We start from the raw sequence: 17,534 nt of genomic DNA on the forward strand, positions 1-17,534 counted from the left end.
AGGGAAAGATGCTACATAATGTGCCTTTAACTTCAAGCACTTGTAATAGCCTACTAGGCTAGACTACAGTCTGACCAACCACTACTGAACCTGATATTACAAGCCAGATATTACATGTGTAATAATGTATTAACACATTAAGGACGTTCTGGATTCCACCTTACAAAACAAGAGAGTGAGACCTGTTTTTCTGTCTCTCCTAAGAGTGGACTGAACCAGCTTTAACTTGATTACTGTCATTGGGCAGGAGCCATCAGTGATCAGAGATTAGATCACACAACTCATCAATGAGGAGGATCTGGCCTCTCATCTCTATGGTGTGGAATGCAATCAAACAGGTATTGAAAAAAGTGCAGTCATGAAATGAACATGCTAATGATTAGGGAGAGGTGTGGTAGCAGGGTTACATAGATCCTGCATACAGATGTAGGATCTAAATTTGAGTCAGTCTCCTACAGCAGGGAAAAAATCCTGCAGCAACAGGAAATCTGAATTATAACTATAATTAATGCATATTTCTGTAGTGGTTGATACATTTTTCGTAAGGGAAAATCAAGTCTGAAATTTCTAAATGGAAATGACAAACTTTAGTAGCCTTTTTAAACCTCAAATACACTAGGTGTTTTAATTGTCCTAGGGTGAATTTACAGGGTGATCAAATTAAGATCTTACATCTGTATGATTACCAAGCTTCCTGCCATCCAGGACCTCTATACCAGGCGGTGTCAGAGAAAGGCCCAAAAAATTCCTAAGGACTCCAGCCACCCTAGTCATAGAATGTTCTCTCTGCTACCGCACGGCAAGCGGTACCGGAGTGCAAAGTCTAGGTCAAAAAGGCTTATTAACAACTTCTACCATAAGACTCTTGAACAGTTAATCAAATGGATACCCAAACTATTTGCATTGTCCTCACCCCACTCCCCATTTTTACACTGCTGCTACTCTCTGTTTATTATCCATGCATAGTCACTATACCTCTACCTACATGTACATATTACCTTAATTACCTCGACTAACCGGTGCCCCCACACATTGACTCTGCACCAGAACCCCTGTATATAGCCTCCCGATTGTTATTTTATTGCTGCTCCTTAATTATTTGTTATATTTATATTTTAAATGTAGTATATATTTTTTAACTGCATTGTTGGTTATGGGCTTGTAAGTAAGCATTTCACTGTAAGGTCTACACCTGTTGTATTCGGGGCATGTGACAAATACAATTTGATTTGGATTTGATTGGCACTTAAAAGGGAATGAACTTTTCCAAGACATGAAAACATTAATTTCCATTCAATTATGTAGTCAGTAAACTCAACTGTCACAAGCTCATCCAATGCCGTTTATGTGCCTTAGGGAATAAGCAACCTATTTGGCAACCTTACTATACCAAAGTTCTTTCCCACGCAGGCAGAGTGTTGAGGCATGACACATGAGAAAATGCTTCCTTTATCACCACTACCAGTCGATTGTTAATTTGTTAGATTGACTTTGGCTGGTGGTAAGTTTATAGACTTCCTATACACCTCAAGTATAATGTTTTACGGTTTGTGTGCTCAGTTCCACTTACTAAGCTCTACAAAGCACATCATATGCAATCAATCATAAGGGTTTTGAAGAACCAAGTTCTGGAAGGCAATATTACTATGAGAACAGTGTCACCTTCTGTCTCTACTATGGAATTACATCGACTGTTTGATATGAGAGTATCTTTCATGGTAATGTGAACTCATAGCTTACTGTTTGGTGGTAAGCATTTATTAGTATAAAGGACACACTATCCAATCTATAATTTCCGTTTGGAATGCTAGGCCTTGTATCAGAAACTGATGCAGGATGTATGAGGGGTGCATAAAACCTCTTAGGAATTGCAGAGAAGGTAGCCTAATTGTGTGCTAGTGAAAAAAATATAAGGACACTGAGCATGCTGGAATGACACGTTCAATAAATGTAATATATTGTATTGCAGTGTAGCAAAATGTGTGTCATTGAGCAGAAAAGCAGAACAGGGGCTTGTTTCCCTCAAGCCTCTGACAAAAACCTGTTCCCAATGCAAATGGTAAAAGTATATGATTTCCTCCAAATCGTTAACACTTTAAAGCTTTTACTTTGAAAACAGCTAGCATACGTATTATAAAATGTATGCACTCACTACTGTAAATCGCTCTGGATAAGAGTGTCTGTTAAATGACTAAAATGTCAAATGTAAACGTATCCATCATCTTGCAGCCCCTCTACGCACACGCCGTCTCTGTTCATTAATTCAATCTTGTGGAAGACCTAAGAAAATTGAATTCGAGCAGTCGAAATGATTATACGTCTTAGTTGTTTAAATTCAGATATTGATTGAGCGAACCGGCGTACACGGATCGGATCGTCTAGAAACAGATCGGTATGTTAGCTAACTTTAGTTTTTAGTTCAATGCTTGGTAGCTTTTAACATAAGCTCCCTGTCTTGTCTGTCAGTAAAGCCAGTTACACCAAGCATTGAAGGAAGGCAGCTAGCAAGTTAGCTAGCTAACTAACTAACGTTACATTTCGCTACACCCTCAATAACATCTGCTAAATATGTGTATGTGACCAATACAATTTCATTTATTAAGTATACAAGTGTATACTGTACCAGCGTGTATTTTCTTATAAATATAAATATAGATAAATTAAAGGCCAAAATACAATATTTTCTCTTCCTTCACTCAGTCGCGGGCAGTACAGGAGCATCATGGCAAAAATTGAAAGACTGGCCAATATAGCTTCTACCCCCAGACCGTCAGGTTGCTGAATAGCCACCTAATCACCCACTCCTCCTCTTGTTAGCTCCGAGTTTAAGATTTTCACTGTACGGTGCATTTACATCTGCAACCATGTGCATGTTACTAATACACTCGCTACATCTAAATCTAGATGTTGCCTTCTTATGATTCCACTAGGTGGCATCACTTTACTTGTCTGCTATACGGTCGACTGTCTACTGCTTTATGGTCTGTTCTGCTGCTCCAGTTCATTTTCTTTGGTCTTGCAACTGATGCGCAATCAGCTCTTTCCACCCAAAATTTACGCAAATGGATTATGGCCGAGCTGCAGTTGTTAAGCGTACAATGCCCAATATTTAAAAAAATAAGTCTTGCAGGATGACATCATGCAAGCCAACGCGTACTGAGCTCTCTGTTATTATGCCTGATCACAATTAGCCTACACAACACTTTCATGGCAACTTGTTGTTTTACGTTGTCTTATTTTTTCCCCCTTTCATGATTACAGTACATAATTGATTAAATCATTATGATATAATCAGATGTAGTTTTGGGAGGAGGCTGTCTGAAACCTACAGTTAAGTAGATGCACTCGGTTTAGTATGCGCAAAATATTGTACACTAGACCACTTCAGATATTTTGATTGGGCCACAGAAAAGGGAGTGAGGTATTATCACCATACATTATCATCAGCTTTGACCCATTGTCTGTATCTGGTGCTTGATTGATAGCAAAATGTGGTAGGTATCCTACTTCTCTGTGTTGTTAAGCTATAGATTTTGCACCATCAATGATGAGCCGCGCTCCGGGATTTGTTGCGGTGTAAATCGCTTGCACACAGTTTTAACAACGTTCTAGGGCGCCCAAGTCGCGCCTCACTCTTTGTGGCTGTAGAAAGAAGATGGCTCCCGTTCTGGAGAAGAAGCTCCTGGGTGCAGCCGGGGCAGGCGACACTATGGAAAATAACAACGAAGACGAGGAAGGACAAAACCTATGGCAAGTTCAAGTACTCGTGATTAACAATGTGCTATTTTCTGTAACGGAAAAGCTTTTTACTAACTTGTTTAATGTGCTTTGTCACTGCCGGGTGCCCTCGTCAACGGTCCCGGATGCCTTCAAAACAGTTAACTTGCTAACTCGTAGTTACAATAGCAAACGTAAGCTAGGCTACACAACTTCGCTTTAGCTAGTTAGTGTAGCTACATAACTAAACAGTTACAATAACAAACGAGCCAAACTTATAGATAACTAGGCAGGCTAACCAATATTCACACCATATCAACACTACTAACAGGCGCGTTATAGTAACTAGCTTATTAGCCAAGTTATTGTCGTCTGATTGTGCAGGACCAAATAATATACAGTAGTTAGCTAACGTTAACTAGCTTACTTTCCAGCTTGCCCCGTAGCCACAGAATAGTTGTTGGTCCTTGATAGTTACGGCTACACCTACATAACTAGCTATGTTTTAATAATGCCAAGCCAGTCAAACTTATTTGATAAAATATACAAAATTAAGAAACGATATAGCTAGCTAGCTATGCTCAGTGACAGCTGACTCACGTTACCTGGGTGACTTGACACCTGGCAAGTTGATGCTGACACTCAAAAGCTCATTTGACAAGGTAGGCTAATTAGCATAACAAGTGATAGCTAGCTAACGGTCTTGGTGGGCAGACAGACACCTACCAGTAGGCTATGTGTTAGGCCTAGGCTACATAATTTCATCATGTGATAACTAGCTAGCAAACTAATTGCATTGTTATTCCCTTCAGGACTTCAATTCTCAGTGAGGTTTCAACACGTTCAAGTTCTAAGTTGCCATCCGGGAAGAACATATTGGTTTTTGGTAAGTGTAAATCCATGGTCTTCAGTAACTTTTAATCACTACGAAAGGGAGAAGTAGCATATTTTCAGGAGAGGTTGCATGTTACGTTATACAAATAATACATGTTTTCAGTCAAATAATCATAATAATAACACGATAACATTTCCATTTGTGTGGAAATGTTTCAGGTGAGGATGGGTCAGGAAAGACAACGATTATGGCAAAACTCCAAGGAGCAGAGCACAATAAGAAAGGAAGAGGCCTGGAGTATCTGTATCTGAATGTCCATGATGAGGACATAGATGGTAAGTTCCCTGTTTCAGTGGCAAAAAATACAAGTGTACATGGGATAGGCTACATGTTTGCAGTTGTAAATGACAACTTGTTCTCAACTGGCCTACCTGGTTAAATAAAGGTGAAATAGAAATGTAAAAAATGAAAAAACAATGTTATTTTTTGCGTGACTGTACATCTCTGAATTTTTGCAGACCTTACACGCTGTAACGTGTGGATCCTGGATGGGGATTTGTATCACAAAGGCCTGCTAAAGTTTGCAGTGACAGCAGAGTCGCTGAATGACAGCTTGGCAGTGTTTGTGGCAGACATGTCAAGACCCTGGACCATCATGGAGTCGCTCCAGAAGTGGGCCAGCGTGCTGCGTGATCATGTGGACAAGCTTAAGATCCCACCGGAGGAGATGAGAGATATGGAGCAGAGAAGTAAGTAGTGCTGAATCATCTACTTCACCTTGGCTGCTGCGACAAAGTGTCTGTGTGGTTGATTGTCCAAGCCAGTCCTAACATTGAGCCATGTTTGTTTGGCAGTCAGACAGTAGAGGTGATGATAATTGCTGCCTTTTATGTTGTGAGATGCTTGTGGAGCTGATGACATGGTTTTGTTTGGCAAGTGTCTGCAGCATAGTGAACATCCCAGACAGAGCCAATGAGATGGATGCTTACACAACAGATTTAGGCTACATTTGGATGCTGGCTGATTTTTCATTTAAACTAATGGGAACAGCAGTAGAAAGCACAGACACTGAAGTATAAAATTACACATGCTCATGGTAGTTTGTAGGTCATCAGAAAGGCCCATGATTATCAGCTGTGCTCAGTCATGATGACCAAAGCCTGCTCTGTTGATCACTGTCTTATACTGAGTGCTCCCTCCAGATCATTTTTAGAAATGATCATGAAGTGCTCTTTTGTGCTCTGAAGTTGCATGCTCTTACAGGAGCCTGGGGTTATCTAAGGTTCTCTTGAGCAGGCTGTCTTTAAAGGTTACTCTACTTGGAGATGCTTTAGAGATTGGTTTGATTTTGCAATCAAAACTAAACCAATAACATGCTTAATGTGCACATGTAGACCTAGTGGATAGGTTCACCATTGTTTTTGTCATCAATCCACTGTAGGCCTATGACTACTCTGGATTTAAGTGTCAGTTTTGTGATTGGAGAACCACTATGCCTAACTGTTGATAAACTGAAATGTGTGGAAGGGGAAGTGGCAGGAGGATGATGTTTCTGAAGGCAAAAAAACCTTTGAGGTAAGGTAGCACATTACTGCATTCTACGGCAAATATTGTGAATATTTTGCATAACCTGAATGCTTCTACTGGACCAATAATCTGTGATTTGCTGAATCTATACTGTAGGCTAAATTACATTAATTTTGGTAGATGAAGACTTGGTTTGTCTTTCTCAATATAGGGAGGAAAGCATTTGCATAGTAGTCAAGCCTTGTTTTTCATTGTGGATTGTGTTGTACTAGTAAATACATTTTACTTTGTTCAATAGTGTAGGCCTAATTTTGGTGAATGGTGTTTGCTGATATCCAACACAGGTAGCCAGGCTGGCATATGCTCCCTGCCAAACTCTTTTGTTGAATACACGCCACCCACAAGCAGTTCCAGCTTTCTAATCTAGCAGAGTAGCATATCATCCAGACAGTGCTCATCTTTCAGGATGTCAGTAATGATGTCATCACTGCACATGTCGGACTAGTCCAACATATCCAAAGGGAGGAGGGATGGCCGGTGTCCAGGTCCAGGCGCTCTTACAGCAGTGTTGCATCATGGTTTCTTCTGACACCAGAGTGAGTCTAAGCATGGAAGGGATATCGAGTGGGCAGGACGTTCTGGCTCAGTTGAAACTGGAGCAGCTTGATGGTGCTCTGTAGCAGAACCATTTCTTGCTGTATCATGCACTGAAATAACACAGATCAACAGTTTTTCTATTCACAACTGTCATTTTCAGAATTCAGTATTATCTGTGTTATGTTTCTGCATTACAGGCCACAAAGCTGAAGGGTTGTGCAGGAAAAAGGAAATTATGCTTCACATTGTTCATAAAGTTTTATCAAGGCTAATGCTTACACTGTAAAGCCCCACCTATGTTTGTACTAGAACGGTTAAGTGGGCAAAGTCGAACGATGGATGATTCACGCTCTTGTCTCTGTCTGTCCTTCTGATTTAAAGTGGTGTCTGATTTATAACTGTACAGATGAAGGTTAGAAGTGTGACCACTGCACCTTTCTGACAGGCACTTTACTGTTTTTACCTCAGTAAAGACGTTTTGCCGCTTAGCCGGGTTATGTAAGAAATGTAGGCCAAAACTATGTATGTCACTCCCACCAAGGCAGTCTACCAAAATATCCAAGGACAAAAACACAGCTCGATGGCTGAGAAGTGCCTGCCTAAGAATGTTCTTCAAGGAAAACCATGTGAGGGAGGCATTTGTTTTGTACAACCAGTTATTTGAGTTCTTTGGAGATAATTGTTTGTCCAATAGTCTAAATGCCATAGTGTTACACTAGGGAAATTGCACATTTGTGTCTTTTGGTTTGTCTTTCTTAGTTGAGACTGTTGCATCCAGGCTCTGCTGGCCCCCTGCAGCTTTAGCTGGCACAGATCAGAGCCTGAACAGGCAGTCTGATCCCATCCCTGCTCCCAATCAGCTGGAGTTTAAATCACAGGGCTGAGGCCAGGCAGCCCAGCACCCTAAGGGTTGTTCTGTTTTGTTCCTGGTGGAGGAAAGTCCTGTAGCAACACTGGCTCTCAGGGTCAGCTGTAACCATATTCCTCAGGTTCATGAGGAAGGGGAAGTGCCTTCCCAGACCACTGCTCAGTGCTGCTGTGCTGGGTTGCATACAGCAGCATACAGCTTCTGCTTTATACCAAAATAGACCTTGTGAAAATAGACCTAGCCTTTTGTGTTTTACTGTAGCAATATATGCATCCATCACTCTCTTACTAATCATGTTAGTAAAGCTCTTTGGAGTGTAAATATATTAGCAAGTCGTACTAAAAGCTTTTGCATTTGTTTACATATCTACCGACTACAGTCTCTAGGGTTGCGTCCTGTAGCAAGTCTAGGAGAAGCTAATGATAATTTTGATATTCTGTTGAGATGGAGTTGACAGCACATAGTGGCATGATCATATAGATGATGGATGGGTTGTTGTCTGCTTGACTACAGCAGACGGTTAGTTATTTGTGTGTAAAACACAGTGGGAGTTATTCTCCAGCCTGGTAGTGGAGCAGGCAGGAGAGGAGCTGCTGTCAGATAAGCTCACGTCTCTACAGACCTGGTGTAGCGAGTTCTGTAGCTCAGTGAGAATGGCTGGGTCTGGAGAACAGGGAGTGTGAGGGGCTGAGTGCCTTGATAGCCAAGGGTAAGACCCCAGTCCTTCCCTACATAGCCTACAGGACAGGCAAGCAGAAACTCAACATCATCTGTTAAGAATGGGGACTACGTTTTCTTTCTCCATTTCAGGTCACTTGGTCTTTAAAAACTCAGGGCCCTAGTTATGGAGTACCCATTTGTGATGCTGTCCTGCATGCTTTATTTCAATCAGAAGAAAATATATGCTCTCTATACAACCTGTGTTTAAATCTTGTAAAGATTATTGATCCTCCAAATGAAGAAGGTTCATTGCGACTGGCCTAACCAATGCGGCCGTCCCCTGTCTGCCCCACAGTGGTGAAGGCCTTCCAGGAGTACACAGAGCCGGAGGGAGCCGACCCAGCCTCTCCCCAGAGACGGGCTCCCCCTGCAGGGGGGGAAGACGAGGGCGTGGTGCTACCGCTCGGGGAAAACGTACTCACACACAACTTGGGCATTCCAGTGCTAATAGTTTGCACAAAGGTAAGTTGAGGCTGGTTGAATATTGGTACCTGAAAGAAGTAGCCTTCCATTTTTAGGCACCAGTATTGAAATGAATAGCCAATTTTTGTACTAAAAGATTTTAAATAACACTGAGCCTCAGATTCTACACGGGCCCACAACTAACTAGTACGCCGTTGACTCTCCACTCTGGCAATCCATTTCATGGTTGGTGCCTGATCATCCCCTGTCTTGAGCTGCTGGTTTTTAGTGTTGCCCGTGAGGCAGCATCTTCAGCCCATGAAAGCACCACATTATTCCATGAGCTTCTGGCAAATGGCTACTTTAAAAAAACACACTGTTGTCAGTCATCAGCACTTCACATGCTAGTTATGACGAGGACGAGTGAATGTGTTCTTTTCACTGCTCACTGTTTTTCTGTTTCTCTTCTGCCTTTAGGGAGAAAAGGGTTATTTCACTCCTGGGGAATTCATCTTGGTCTTTAGTAAAGTTTGTTGAATATACTCAGAACATTAGTGAAGTGTCCTCTCTTCAGGCACTATACATAGGGAATTTGTGGATTTGAAGTGTGGTATGTCTTCGAAGAGACTGCTGTCATTTGGTGTTCCATATTTTCAGACTATTTGCTGTATTTTCTAAATCCATTGTGTCATTGATTTTGATTGACAGATTGAGTGCAATGTGTAGTTCTCACTAACTGCTGCAGTTTACAGAGCTATAAGGAATGTGAATGCCAGTTTACTCGCTGACACAGATACACAGGTTAACTGATAAAGCATGCTAGCAGATACCATAGACTGCCAGTCATTGTGCTAACGCTAGTTAGCATTGGCTCGCAAAACTACCTCAAACTTCCTTCATACTGGACACAGAGACGTATATAAAAATGGTATCCACAAGTTCATCTGACTCTGGGGAAGTAGATAAAGAACATCATTGCTAAAATCGCGAAATATCCCTATAAGTCCAAATGATTGTTGCACTTGGATATGCATATTTAATGATGGGCTCCTGCATATTTAACCAGGCCTGCTGTCTTTGCTACTGCCATTTTTTAATTTCAGGAAATAGCTAGCCTGGCATTCCCTGAGTCATGCTCAGCCAGTCAGCCTTGTTGTTGTCAAGGTAACCATCTTGTGGTCACTGTGGAGAAGTTTATCTGTGTGAGAGACAGGGTGGTGCCTGCCTGCAGGCTTTTACTGCTCCTTCCTAGAGGGAGGAGGGAAACTTGCAAGCGAGTGGAGGAGAGCGGAAGTGGGGGAGGGTCGTGGCTGAGACTGAAAGGGAGGCATGGTGTAGTGAGCGAAGTCATTTTTATGTCCCACAGGAGGGTATGGTTTTCTTGCTCCAGTTGTTGCTGTGTACTTCGCTCTTTCTCGCTATCTCTCTTTCAGTTAAATTCTAAGGGCTTTATTGGCATGGGAATCATATGTTTACATTTGCCAAAGCAAGTCAAATAGATAAACAAAAGTGGAATAAAAAATTAACAGTAAACATTATACTCACAAAAGTTTTTAAAGGGAATAGAGACATTTCAAATGTTATATTATGGCAATGTACAATGTTATAACAATATCTCTCTCTCCACAGTGTGACGCAGTCAGTGTTTTAGAGAAGGAGCACGACTTCAGAGAGGAGCACTTCGACTTCATCCAGTCCCACATCCGACGATTCTGCTTACAGTGTATCCTTTCTACTCAAACACAACACTCTGCCTTAGAATGACAGGCCCCACCATAGAGATATAATAGTGTTCTATTTATTTTTGTGCCCTATCATGTCTCTGCATGTTCCTTAACCCCACCTGACAGATGGAGCTGCCTTGATTTACACATCTGTCAAAGAGGAGAAGAACCTGGACCTCCTCTATAAATACATAGTGCACAAAATATACGACTTCCAGTTCACCACGCCTGCCTTAGTGGTGGAGAAGGATGCTATTTTAATGTAAGTGAATGCTCAGTTATGCTCTGTTAGGTGCCCACATATTGAGGTAACGGAGACTATATGAAATCATTAATTTCCATCTTGTGATTTGCCCTTTCATTTCCTCAAAAATAAAAAGGTCTACGTTTTTTATTTTAGTCATTTAGCATAGGGGTTCCCAAACTTTTTCACTCGGGGGCCCCCCTTCCAGCGTTGGGAACACCTCGCACCCCACCCCCCTGCGAGCACCCAATGTCTATTTATATGGTCACAAGCACTGTTTATGACAAATTTTCCACACCCCTCTTGTTGGTGGAGAAAACTTTGTAGGTTCAAAGCTTATTTTCTGCAGTTCTACACATTTTGTTATCTGGTGCAAAGAACATTTTGCCGTTTTTAAAGCAAATTTTCTTACAATTCTATACATTTTGCCAATGTAATGTGTATTCGTGATATTTGAGTGACAAAAAATTACAACCATCTTTGGGCAAAAAAATAAAAATAAAAGAACGTTGGCTGACATGGGCTAGTTCATCTGGACATTTCTGACAAGTTATAAATAGTTCTCTAAGATATGCAATGACTAACATGACAAGAGGAACTGATGATGCACTACCCAATTGAAAATTCACCTTGTGCATTCTACTATTACAACTTTCAAGAGTAAGCTTTATGCTGGACTGCATTTAAACATTTATAAATGTAAATGGGGGGGTTCACTGCGTCCACCCCTGCCAACCCCTCGCACTCCTCCACAGTTTGGGAACCACTGATTTAGCAGACACACTTATGCAGAGCGAGTTACAGTAGCAATTAGGGTTAAGTGCTTTGCTCAAGGGCACATCGACAGATTTTTCACCTAGTTGGCTCAGGGATTCGAACCAGCTAACTTTCAGTTACTGGCCCAACGCCATTAAAAGCTAGGCTTTTAACTGGTGGACAGTTCTGAAGTTATATGAACGTGTACTGTATTGTCTTTGAAAGTTATTGTAACAAACTATTGGTCATTGCTCGAGTACCAAACAAAAATGTTTTCTTTTCCTAGTCCATCTGGATGGGACAATGAGAAGAAGATTGCAATTTTGCATGAAAATTTCACAACGGTGAGACCTGAAGACCCCTTTGAAGACTTCATCATGAAGCCTCCAGTACGGAAGGTAGGATCATGAGACTTCTACAGAAAACATGTCTTGGACTTTTGGAATTTTACAAATGTTCCTTATGCATCTCCCTTGGTTTGACATTCACGTCTTCTCTCTCTAGCTGGTTCATGATAAGGAGGTAAACGCAGAGGACGAACAGGTTTTCCTTATGAAGCAACAGGTATGTGTGTTTGTTTACATTCCAGATCACACAGTTCTGGAATGCCTTTTATGTTTGCAATTCCATGTCATCTCTTCTAAAGATGCACACTAAATGGTAGTGAGCTGAGAAAAAAAATATTGGTTTTGTTCAAAGCTAGGATTGTGGATAGTGGAGCCAGTTTAATTTTATTAGCCTTTCCCAGGCTTCAAAGCCTGGGGTTCCTATTCTGCACTTCCTCACGGGCAAATCAGGAGCCTGAGAACTCCCAGGGCTTTAGCGTAATTGGTTGAAAGGGTGTTGTTTCTGAGAGATCACATGGTTGCCTCAGGGCGAAGAGCGCTTCCTCTTTGTAGTGGGCTTCAGTCAGTCCCTATAAGGTCAAGCTACCTGTATCCATCCATACAATGTTTGTTTCTACTATACCCATAATCTGTGATGTAAGAAAGTGTTTCTGGGAATGTTATGGGGGTTGGAAAATATAAGATACAAATGCTGAATTTTATGGGCTAAATTATTTCAGGAAAAATGTGAAAATTAAAATATTTTGTCTCACACCATTTTTATTTTTGTCTGTTAAGTCTTTGCTGGCCAAGCAGCCGGCCACACCAACAAGAGGAGCAACAGTAAGTGTGATAACAACCACTTTTATTTCATTTTTTTTTTTTCATTGCCACATTTTCTTGACATGCGTGTTGGATGACAATCATTTCATCAATAGGAGCCATGATTCATTTTAATTGCCTCACTACTCCGCTCTTTGTCTTCCGTCTGTGTTTCAGGAATCTCCTGGACGGACTGCTTCTGGCTCTCCTCGACCCACTGGCCGTACAGGCTGTACCAATGTGGCCAGCGTCTCACCAATGACCGCGGTCAAGAAACCTGACCCCAACATGAAGGGTAAGTTGGACCACTGGAACTTACTGCCCACCCTTTATTTGTATTTTTACAGAGCATCATTGAAACTGTTGTATGAGAACTGGCAGTCATTTGGGCAACACTTCATTTGGGTGTTGGAAGTGGGTGACTGCTGTCTAACCACTGCCCCCCTGAGGTAGCTATTGAAATAATTCCATTAACAATAGATTCCTGCACACCTCCCTCCGCTGGCCTTGCTTGGGGAGAAATATTGACATTTTCTCCATTAAGCTCAGTGGGGGAGCCGTGCATGCCAGCGTGAATAGATCCGCTTAAATTAAACCAAATTTATTTGAGACCTGCAACCCCCACCCTGTAGTGGTTGCTGTTGGCAAGGACATGTGGGGAGGAAAGGATTTGGATACGCTATACAAAAACCGACAGTTAATCCTCTAGGAATGCATGTGCATTGAGTTATGTAAATGGTGTTCCAGTTAAAGTATGATCCTGTATGTGCACTGATGTTTTTTTTATGATGAATATCATCATCATACAGTAATAACTGTTACGTGCCTGAATTGTATGGACGAGATCTCTCATTTAAATATCATGGTTCTGATCCTAAGGGATGCTTGTCTCATGTGTTTGTGTCTCAGGAGCAGCAGCAAACGAGGGAGTGCTGGCCAACTTCTTTAATAGCCTTTTGAGTAAAAAGACTGGGTCCCCTGGGAGTCCAGGCACCGGAGCTGCCGGAGCAGGATCTCCAGGATCTGTCAAGAAAACAGGTACGGCCTCCTCTGGCCTGGCCCTCCAGGGTGTCACTGGCTTCTCTCTGGTTTAACTGCCTCTTGTTGTTGCCTTTGGACCATGCTGTTTGGAGGTTTAACCCTAGAGCCTGAAAGAGAGGGAGTTCTTGGCAGGTCCTAGAGGAGGGGAAGAGTTCCACTAAACTCCTCTGCCATTGGAGGAACTAGTGAAAGGCCTGTATGCATGGGACACCACAGCTGTTACCAATGTGTCATTCTTTGGCTGCAAAATGTCACATAACCACCCCAAATGACACCAAGCACGTACCACGGCTCACTGCTTATCTCTCGTTTTTGTTCGTCCATTCAGTATGAAGTTGTATTAACCCATTATCTCAGCATACTTGCATGGCCATGTCCTAATGGCCTTGTGCTGCTAATGACATAAAACTGAAAGAATATGCATGGAATGTTTTTTAATGTCTCAGGATTGGTTTTGCATGTGTGCGTGTACCTGTCACGTGATGCAACGGAAGTCATTTAGCATGGGACCACATCTCCGTCAGTTTCCATCCGCTTGCTGGCCTGGCTATAACAGTCAATGTCTTATTTCTAGTACAGGCACAGAAGCTACAGGAGATTACTTTCTGCTCTCTCTTTTATTTTCCAAGGGCAGAAGCCGGTTTTGACTGACGTCCAGGCAGAGTTGGATAGAATGACTCGCAAAACGGACTCCATGGTTACAGCTAACAACACACCAACAGAGAACGAAGTGTGAACGCAACAACAGCATTGTCCACTGCAAATACTCTGGAAAACAAACACACAAGCATAAAAAAATAACTAAATAAGACCAAATTCCCAATGTGTATATCAGTCAGCAGACAGTAGTTTTGCCAAATGAGTTTGAGATGTTATCAGATATTTTGGTAATATGGCGAAAGAACGGAAGTTGGAGGTTTGGAGAAGGAGGAAGTTGAAGACTTGGCTGTATCTGTCCTTATTACTTCAATTGTAATGTTTTTTTTGCAAGGGATGTCAGGTTAAGTAATGCGTGCACACTCCTTGGGAGGCAGCCAAATCCCCTGGTCTGCGAGACCTCAGCTAGGGGATACACAAGCTTAAAGAGTGGAAAAGTGCTGTGGCCTCTTGTTCAGCTAATCTTATGGAAGGAAAGCAGTTGTGATAAGAACAATTAAACCCTAAATATATTAATTAAAAAAAATGAAATACTTGCAAGTGTATGTAGTATGTAAAAAAGGTTAGATATGATACTGATGTATTTATATATAAAAAAAATCTTTATTTTCTTTTTTTCTGCACTGTTTGTGATTAGAAAAGGGTTTAGATGGCTATATCTCATATGTTAAACTCCACTGACGTCATGACACTAATGTGACAAATATAGATAGCTGAAAGCAAACAGTGGCATCTGCCCACAAAATGGCAGGTCCAACTAGTCATCTTTAAAGATTCTGTAAATATCAGCGAAATTGCAATTCAAGCTTAGGTTTTATTTTGTACAAAATGCAATTATTTTACAAAATGAAGATATGTCTGGGATAAAATGAGCACTGTTGGGATTGGCAAGTGTGGAGTTTGCAAGGAACGCTCTTTTGCCTAGAGGTGTTTTGGGGGCAGTATCTTTCCTACTATAACTCCCAAGTGCCTGGCACAGTAACTGTTTGTGTCATAGTAGAGCTGCTTGTCTACTTAAAGAGGAAATGCACTGTAGCACCAACGGTAAAATGTTGTCCAGTTCGGTCATTCAAGTAATTTTTTTTGTATAACAAGTCTGTGGTCTTTGCATAAGGTTTCAAAAGAAATGTAGCTTACTTCTGTGGCCTAGATGATATTGTTCACTTGAGCAATAATGAGAATGCCTTTCATTTTATAAACTGTAAAGGTATCTAGATGCAGATTTTTAGAAGCAACCACAAGTTTAGAGTTTGTGTCCCCCAGATGAACACTTGTGTGGTTTAAACCACTAACTTGTGCAGCCAAAGCATTTGGAAATCAATTACTACGGTTTTAATGAAATGGGTTATCCTTAAAAAGGAAATTTAGCTCTGTTATTTTTCAGTTTCAAATGTTTTTATACAAGCTATATGGCAGGTCAGGTTAAACATTCCCGATTTCTACATGATGTAGGTGTAGAAATCGTGGCCCAGTAGGAAATTGCATTGTCCACAGATCTTTTGTGTGATCTTCAGTGCCCATTTACAATGCTGGCTTTTTGCCTTCAGTGTACACACAGTTCACAATTTGTCCATGTGTGCACCCTGCCTTCACTCAGTGTAGATCTTAGTCAATATTATCAGCCTTTGCTTGTGTCCTTAGTAGGTTTTTAAATTGTCCTAGTTTTGCCAATGTTTTTTTGTAAACTTTTGAACAATTACATCCAATCTAATACTGTACCATATCAAATTATTTGTAATAATTGTAAGATTATTTGATTAATCACAATGAAATAACTAAATGATCACCCTCAAATCTACCTACAGTCTAGCTATGGTTAATTTGCAGATCAGCAATTGTAACATGGATTTATTAAACTGTAAGAGAAGCTACTTGGCTTTTAAAACAACAACGGAAGCCACATAGAATTGGAACCTGGAACCAAAGATGCAGCAATTGGTGTGTTCTGTTTGTGTAAATAGTCTCATTTGATTTCCAGGTGACCATCTCCCCTGGCCCTGCGTGGAACACCCATCATTCCAAAGTACATTCTAAGGTGGTCCGTGTACTTAACCCCTACTTGAGTTGCCAGGCTAACAAATGTTTTTATTTTGCTCTGTAAGGGGGAAAAAATTACAAGACCAAGAGGTGTGCAGTCTACTTTATTTTGCATGAACCAATCTAGTAAGAATAAGATGAGAACGGGCTGGATTTTGATTGTATCAAGAATGAAACGCTTATATTTTTATCTTCATTGGGCAAAAAGTTGCATCTAAGATCAGTTGCTGAAATTCAAGCACAATATTGGGACAGCCAGGAGTATTTCCTTATGTTGAAATAAGCACTTTCATTTAGAGAGCTGTATTGAACCCCCAGATGTTATTGTTTAAACTAGAGAATGCATACTCTTCTTCCTGCCTGCTTAGAACGTGTATTGATAAATTACAAGTATGACGCACTTAATATTGCGTTAATATTTTGGGGATTAGCAGCATAACGAACATGGCCCTGGCAGTCAAATCTGCTCCAGACATTTAAACCTCAACCTTCTTGGAGATTTTTAATAAATCCAAATCATCTAAAATGCATGTCAGTGCTCCTTAGTTTTTCAGGTGTATTTCTGTCACACCTGCCAATTGCAGAGCATCTCAGTATTATTCTGTTGGATTTTTTCTGCGCAACAATGGTTGCTGTTTGCAAGCATTACTTAGCTTAAATTATATAGGATAGACATATTTTAGGTTGGTAACAGCCTAGAAATTCATGAACTCGTTCACTCGTCTGATATTTGTCTCCACATAGTTACTAAACATCAGCATTAGCCAAACAGAAATCTGTATGTTTGGCTAGTACATCAAGGAAAAGTACTCACTCTGCTTGATTTCCAAATTGCAAGTTTTTGATGATTGGATATCCCCGAGATTGACTGAAAATCAGATCTTGTAACATTTTTTTCAAGCTTAAGTTAAAAGCGACTGCTCTATACATCATTTTAGTGCTATGCCTTCAGTCCTTGAAAATATACACATATAGGAGATTTAAAATCTTTTGCTTACAGTCCATTTTATTCAGGATATAATCACCTTTAAACCACATGGAGTACTGTGTTTGTGCCCTGGACATATTCAAATGAGTGTGATTGTATGGCTTTAACATGATGCAGTATGCAGCCATGTGGTATCTCGCTTTTTGTGCCGACAAAGATAAGGAAAAGTGTCTGTCAGCCCTGGCTTCAATAAAACAAAGAATCCAGACTACTTTTGTATCCCTTTGTCTCAAATCATGATACTGTGTGTAGATGGCAATTAAAATCCACATT

The 17,534-nt window shown here is 40.9% G+C and overlaps 1 protein-coding gene across 2 annotated transcripts; it reads left to right on the plus strand.

Annotated features, from left to right (window-relative positions):
• Positions 1-3,419: 3,419 nt before the first annotated feature.
• On the plus strand, positions 3,420-17,472 carry LOC115167400 (cytoplasmic dynein 1 light intermediate chain 2). Of its 2 annotated transcripts, none has more exons than XM_029721797.1 (13): positions 3,420-3,750; positions 4,530-4,603; positions 4,771-4,887; positions 5,071-5,301; positions 8,560-8,726; positions 10,296-10,389; positions 10,517-10,652; positions 11,677-11,788; positions 11,895-11,954; positions 12,515-12,559; positions 12,716-12,833; positions 13,448-13,576; positions 14,214-17,472. In XM_029721797.1, the coding sequence occupies exons 1-13, from the start codon at positions 3,656-3,658 to the stop codon at positions 14,228-14,230; spliced, it is 1,395 nt and encodes a 464-aa protein (XP_029577657.1). In that variant the 5' UTR covers positions 3,420-3,655; the 3' UTR covers positions 14,231-17,472. The 2 variants fall into 2 exon arrangements, with proteins under 2 accessions (XP_029577657.1, XP_029577656.1); XM_029721796.1 differs by having other exon boundaries at positions 3,429-3,750; positions 14,209-17,472.
• Positions 17,473-17,534: the final 62 nt, after the last annotated feature.

The sequence above is a fragment of the Salmo trutta genome, chromosome 29 (genome assembly GCF_901001165.1).
Source record: "Salmo trutta chromosome 29, fSalTru1.1, whole genome shotgun sequence".
Taxonomy (NCBI): Eukaryota; Metazoa; Chordata; class Actinopteri; order Salmoniformes; family Salmonidae; genus Salmo; species Salmo trutta.